Source organism: Trichosurus vulpecula, chromosome 3, assembly GCF_011100635.1.
Source record: "Trichosurus vulpecula isolate mTriVul1 chromosome 3, mTriVul1.pri, whole genome shotgun sequence".
NCBI lineage: Eukaryota > Metazoa > Chordata > Mammalia > Diprotodontia > Phalangeridae > Trichosurus > Trichosurus vulpecula.
In genome coordinates this window covers 402,871,294-402,878,301 of record NC_050575.1, presented here as the reverse complement: position 1 = coordinate 402,878,301, position 7,008 = coordinate 402,871,294, and the positions used below count along the sequence as shown (strand labels likewise).

Genomic DNA, 7,008 nt, shown 5'->3' with positions numbered 1-7,008 from the left:
GAAGGCAAAAATGGCTGAACGATGAGGCCTTACAAATAGCAGGGGAAAGAAGGAAAGGAAGAGAAAGAGAGGAGATATAGCCAAATGAATTCAGAATTTCAGAGAATAGCAAGGATAAGGTTTTTTTTTCTAAATGAGCAATACAAAGAAATAGAAGAACACAAATGAATGCAGAAGACAAGAGATCTTTTAAAAAAAAATTGAGCTATGAAGGGGATACGTCCTGCAAAAATGGCCATCAGGCCTTCTGGAGCCAAGATAGCAAGGTGAAGCAGTAACTTTCCTGGGCTCATCCAAATCCCCTTTCAAACAACCTTACAATAATGGCTCAGAGAAAATTTTGGAGTAGTGAAGCAGATTTGGAGGGTGAGCAGGAAAGGTATCTCACTATACTGAGGAGAGTGGAGTTAAGTGAGCAAGCTGGTGGCAGGTTTCACCCTACGGGGCCAGGATAGTCATGAGAGACCTTGGGATTTCAAAGAAAATTTTAAATTTTTAAAGCTTCATGAACTATAGGAAATATGTAATGTCTAGTGAGGTCTGTGCTGCAGGGAGAGGCCATCCCTCATTAATTACATCCATAAATTTTATCTCCAAGAAGATTACTCCAATGTACACATTGGAGTACATACTGTACACGAATTTATGACCTCCAGGTGAAGGCCTTCCCACAATTACTGCTTTTATCAGGCTCCATTCCAGCGTGAATATTGTTGATACCTAGTGACCTGCCACTTCCACGAAAAGGCAAGTCCTCATTGAGCACATTCATAAGTGTTCCCTCCACTACAAATCCTTGATGTAAAGGAAAAGATGATCTCTGGCTGCAGACTTTCCCAACTGAGTCCACATAGAACTTGTCCATGTCTGACAAGTTCTATAGACCATGTGAATGTCTTTCCACATTCATTTCAGGGATATGATTTCTACCACGTGTGAATTCTGATGGGAAATAAGGAATGACTTTAGCCTGAACACTTTTCATGTTGATTATATTAATGAGAAATGTGCTCTAGAATTCTCTGATGTGAGAGAAATGATTATTTCACACATGCTAATAATGAATTATTGAATTAGTATTAAGCATTTGCCATCTTTCCCTGTCCTCATTCAGAAATCAGCCCCTATAGGTGATTCAGCCAACCTTTGAAAGGCAGGGATAATAATGAGATGAAATCTTGGACAAGACTTAGCCAACTGGGAAAGTTTAGATCTGACCAAAAGGTAAAGACATTTTACTCTAGGTGATTTCAGGCCCATTGTGTTTTATTTGGACAGATCTAGATAGAGATCAGTCTCTCTGTGCAAGATAAGAGTCATGAGTCATATCCCCCAGCCACTCAGTAGAATGCCCACCGCTCATTATAATACTCATTCTCATTAGGTTTTAACTGATCAGAATTATTTTATTCCTGTTGGTTATACCCACTTATCTAAGGGCATGTAAGTATTGACAGGCCTCCATGATTCCTCTTCAGTTGACAGGAGATAGTTAAACAACCATTCTTTTATTCTTCACTAGCAATAATTAATTAAATCCAGAAATTATATGTCTTGTGTGGATTCTCTGGTACTTAGCAAGAGTGGAGATCCGTGTCAAAGCCTTTCCATACCGCTTTCATTCATAAGGTTTCTGCCCATTGTGGATTCTCTGATGTACAGCAAGAGTGGAGATCTGTGTGAGAGCCTTTCCATACCGCTTTCATTCATAAGGTTTCTGCCCATCGTGGATTCTCTGATGTTGAACAAGATGGGAGTTTTTTCTAAAAGTCTTTCTACAATGAATACATTCATAAGGTTTCTCTCCAGTGTGGATTCTCTCATGGACAGCAAGATTGGAGCTAGAATTGAAAGCTTTTCCACATTGACTACATTCATAAGGTTTCTCCCCAGTATGGATTCTCTGATGTGTAATAAGACCAGAGTGTTGTCTGAAACCCTTTCCACATTGATTACATTCATATGGTTTCTCTCCAGTGTGGATTCTCTGGTGCTTAGCAAGATCGGGGCTCGCTATGAAAGCCTTTCCACATTCATTACATTCATGCGGTTTCTCCCCAGTGTGGATTCTCTGGTGCTTAGCAAGATTGGAGCTCGCTATGAAAGCCTTTCCACATTCACTACATTCATACGGTTTCTCCCCAGTGTGAATTCTCTGATGTACAGCAAGACTGGGGAACTGTCTGAAAGCCCTTCCACACTGCTTACATTCATAAGGTTTCTGCCCATTGTGGATTCTCTGATGTTGAGCAAGAGCGAAGCTCAGTGTGAAAGCCTTTCCGCATTGATTACATTCATAAGGTTTCTCTCCAGTGTGGATTCTCTGGTGCTTAGCAAGATCGGAGCTCGCTATGAAAGCCTTTCCACATTCATTACATTCATACGGTTTCTCCCCAGTGTGGATTCTCTGGTGATTAGCAAGACCGGAGATCTGTGTGAAAGCCTTTCCACACTGCTTACATTCATAAGGTTTCTGCCCATTGTGGATTCTCTGATGTGCAACAAGATGGGAGTTGTATCTGAAAGCCTTTCTACAATGAATACATTCATAAGGTTTCTCCCCACTGTGGATTCTCTGATGTATGGCAAGATGGCTTTTACATCTGAAAGCTTTTCCACAATGATTACATCCAAAAAGTTTCTCACCATTGTGGATTTTCTGATGTTGAGTAAGGTTCAAGCTCTGTGTGAATGCCTTTCCATATTTATCACATTCATATGGTTTCTGTCCAGTGCAGATGCTCTGATGTACAGCAAGACTAGAGCTGTAACTCCAAGCCTTTCCACTCTGATTACATTCATAAGGTTTCTTGCCGCTGTGAACACTGTGATGAATAATGAAGGATGAGTGTTCACTGAAAGGTTCAGCACATTCGTGACACTCATATGGTTTTTCTCCAGTATGAATTTTTTCTTGGCAAATCAGGGACGACTGTTGATTCATGTCTTTCCCACAATGATGACAATTATAAGATTTCTTTCCTCTGTGGATTCTGTGAAATACAGCACAGATTTTTCTCCCAGTGAAGTCACAGGGACCATCACACATGAAGCTTTCTTTGTGACTTTCTTTCACAGAAATCCTTAGCTTTCCAGTAGTCTCTCTCATTTCAGGTCTAATCTCTCCTACAAGAAACAAACAGCAAAAAATATATACAGACACACATGTACACACACATATAATTATAATCCTTTCCCTCCATACCAAGAAAGTAAACTACCTGAGCTATATCCTCCTTCACCAGGTGAAAAGACTTCAAAGTGAAATGGACAGAATAAATCATTTGAAAGTGTCATTAGCTCCCATCTGCAAGATATCTTGACTTACAAAGAGCTTCACACACAATCAAATGGGATCCCTACAAACACCTGTGACACTGGAAGACCCAGCATTCTTATTATATTCTCAAGTCAGGCCATGAGCTCAGAATAGCTGAGTGACCTGATCAATAACCCTGGAGCTGAAACTAGACCTCCAACCATACAAATGGGCATGTTCTGTCCACGGAACTAGATGGTCTGTCTTGATTGCACTTACATTTCCTCTGTTTTGTTTAGAAAAAAAAAATTTAGTTTTGCATTTTTGACTTTTCTCTCCCTCTTTTTGGGTCTTCCTAATTTCCTGAGACACAGAAATACTGAAATTAGGCCAATTCATAACCCTACAATGGAGCTTTAATTTCAAGGGAAAAGAAGAGTCAATCAATGTGGCAAATTTCACTGTTGCCTTATTTTAAGAAATTCATATGGCAACCTACAACTTTGAGCAACCACCACCCTGATCAGTCAGCAGCCATGAATTGGGCCACAGCCTCCACCAGCAAGAAGATTAGGACTCACTGAAGACTCAGATCATAGCAAACTTTTATTACCAATAAAATATATTTAAATTAAAATGTGTACTTTTCAAAAACAATATAGTATTATGCATGTAATAGACAACAATTTATTACAAACATAACTTTTATATGAACTGAAAAACCAAAAACTCAGGTGACTCACTTGATTGCAATATTCACTTTACTGCAGAACTCTGGAACTGAATCTGCAATATCTCTGAGGGGTACCTGAAATTTTTCTCATTCTTGTTTTGATTTTGACTCTTTCTTCCCTAATTCTATTCTCCTTCTACTAGCTTCACTCCTTGAGTTCCCTTATTTCCCATTGCGGCCCATTGAAGTAGATGTCTTTACACTCCAAAACACTCTGCTTTCACTGGATCAGCTAAGACCAAGGTTCCTCATCTGTTGCATATTCTCAACCATCTCCATGTTTGTATGCCAGATTGGGAGCTCCTTGACAGCAAGGACTGGCTTTTCCCTTCTTAAAGCTTGGTGAGGGGCCTAGAAAGCTGGAGGTGCTTAATCCATACTTATTGACTGGCTGACTCAGCCCAAGGCTGACACCAGGGCCCAGATTCTACCTCTAGTCTGTCTTATTTGGCAAATGCACCTTCTGGGCTCAGCCCTGTTTCTGTCTCTTTCATGCACTTTATCCCCTGTTTGAGTGATCTTGGTGTGGTTCTAACACTGATGGGACCTAACCAGACCCATAGTGAAGATCCCAGAGACTTGTAGCTCCTGAAGAATCTCATACGATGAAACACCTGGGAATTTCTGCTTCCCACTTTCCCACACTCAGAGTGCCTGTCAACTCAATGAATCTAGCCAACGATTCTCCAAGAATGGGCCAAAGATTGAGACTCAGAGATCAAAGCTTGATGATTTATATAAAGAAGAGCCTTAGATTAATTCTAAGTCAGGCAACAGCCTTTGCTAGTATTTAGATGCTGTTGAATGAAAAGAGAAAAAAGCATAAAACCAGGCTGCCTGGGTCCACTACAAATTTAGCCTCTGTAATTTCAGGGTGGACCTCACTGTGGCAAGGGTATCCTTTGACATCTCCCTAACTGACTCCCTTGGGGTAGCTACATGGTAGGCTGGAGAGAGCACTGGTTAGGAAGACCAAGTTTAAATCCAGCCTCACACACTTACTAGCTTTGAGATCCGGCTCAAGTGACTCAGGCCTCTTGGCCTTGGTTTCCTCATGTGTAAAATGAGACTGAAAAGGAAACAGCAAATCACTCCAGGATCTTTGCTAAGAAAACCCCAAATGGCAACATAAAGAGTCAGAAATGACTGAAAACCACATAACTGACTCCCCATCTCCTTCACCACAGCAGCTTTTCCGGTTCTTTTCATTCTTTCCCAACAATCCCTCACTACTTGCTCCCACTGTTCACCTCCCACTCACCTTCTCAGCAGAGAAATGTGCCTTGTATGTGTTTGTTGAAAGAACTGGATACTTATCAAGAGCTATCTTATCCTCATTTCCCATATGTTAAATACTTTTTTTTTTCCTTTTTCACACCACTAGCAGATGAAATGGTCTCTTTCTTCTAGATAAAGCAAACTGCTTTCCACTTTCCACATGGTGTGCAAATCATCCCATTCCAGGACACCATCTTCCTCATGATGCTGCCTCTCCAGCATCCCCTTTTTTGGTACTTTCTAGTCTCTGCCACACTAATGACTCCTTCCCTACTGCCAGAAATAACACCATTTCTCTCTAATCCTCAAAACACAGTCACTTGATCCATTCAACCCAAGACATAGTGTAATACTGGAAAAATTAGGAACCTCTGAGAAACCCCTAGCTACTGACAAGCACCCCCAGAAAGAATGGACTGAGTTATCTCCGGCATTTAGCAGAAATCCCTAGGGCCCTGTGACTCCTCCAAGGAATGTCAATAGATAGGACCAACCCACTGAAGGATAACCTGGCAGACCCTTTCTGTCTAGTAGATATCCCTGGGGGTCTGTGACTCCAAGGAATGTCAATAAGATTATCCCACTTAACAATAACCTGACTGAATCTTTTGATCAGCCAGAACCTTTGTTCCTGTTCCCCCCACCCTGTGACCTGGCCTGTAGCTTCCAGGAGATGATTAACCACTGTACTCCCACATGTCTTATATAAGTCACACCTGCACCCCAACAGGGGGCCATTGATTTGGGTAGCAGCCCCAGTGGCCGCCGGCTAATAAATTCTCCATTTAAAACTTAATTCTGTGGCGTGTCTCCTTTGCTTCTGGTGCAACATTTTTGGAGGCCCCAGAGAGATGAGGCAGCATTATGTGTTACTGCCCTGGAGACACACACAGAATTTCGGACCTCAACAGGGAGTCTCTGCCCCTGATCCACCTTCTCTCGCTTCAGAGGGCCAGTTCCTGGGGATTTCTTTTCCTAGGACTCTGATGTGTAGTCTCAGAGAATGGGCTCTTTGCTGACCTGTCCCTTTTCGGCCTACGGAGAATTCTGGTTTTCAGACCTCTAGAGGTAAGGTTTCTGTTTTTGGGGCTAGCCATTTGGTCTCTGTTATCACGATAACCCTAACAAGGCAGTGGTACTGAGCTGGGGGGGGCTGGGATGCCTTCTTCCCCATTGGTGTGTGGGAAGATTGGGAGTCTTTTCCTTGAAGAGGAAACCTGGTTTATTTTCTTTCCTCTGAGGGGACCTGTTTAGCCTTCAATTAACCCATGCTATTGGTCTGTTTGGGGTGTGGGAAGATTGGGGGTATTTTCCTTGAAGAGGAAACATGGTTCATTTTCTTTCTTCTGAGGGTACCTGTTTAGCCTTCAATTAACCCATGCTATTGGTTTTCTGTTTTGTGTTGGGGTGTGGGAAGATTGGGGTGTTTTCTTTGAAGAGGAAACCTGGTTTATTTTCTTTCCTCTGAGGGGACCTGTTTAGCCTTCAATTTGATCCACACTGTGTTTTTTGTTACGTTTCGAGTTTGTCTCTGTTCGTGTGTCTATGTCAAAATTGTGACATGTCTATGCTTTGTTAAAAAATCAGAAACTTAGGCAGCCAAAGATTTCAGGCTGCAACTAGGGAAACATACTCCTTTCCTTGTGGCTCCCGTTTGGCCAACGTGGAACTACAGCAGGAACGGGTTAAAATTTTGGCAGATTCTGGTTTTTAAATTGTTAAAAAGTTTGGAAATTGG

The 7,008-nt window shown here is 41.8% G+C and overlaps 1 protein-coding gene across 1 annotated transcript; it reads right to left on the bottom strand.

The window, feature by feature from the left end:
- Positions 1 to 1,248: 1,248 nt before the first annotated feature.
- Positions 1,249 to 3,121, bottom strand: LOC118841742 (zinc finger protein 501-like). The gene has a single exon (XM_036749335.1). The coding sequence runs from the start codon at positions 3,107 to 3,109 to the stop codon at positions 1,703 to 1,705; it is 1,407 nt and encodes a 468-aa protein (XP_036605230.1). The 5' UTR covers positions 3,110 to 3,121; the 3' UTR covers positions 1,249 to 1,702.
- Positions 3,122 to 7,008: the final 3,887 nt, after the last annotated feature.

Excerpts from the sequence above, each read along its gene's own strand:
- LOC118841742 (XM_036749335.1), bottom strand. The coding sequence starts at position 3,109 with ATGAGAGAGACTACTGGAAAGCTAAGGATTTCTGTGAAAGAAAGTCAC.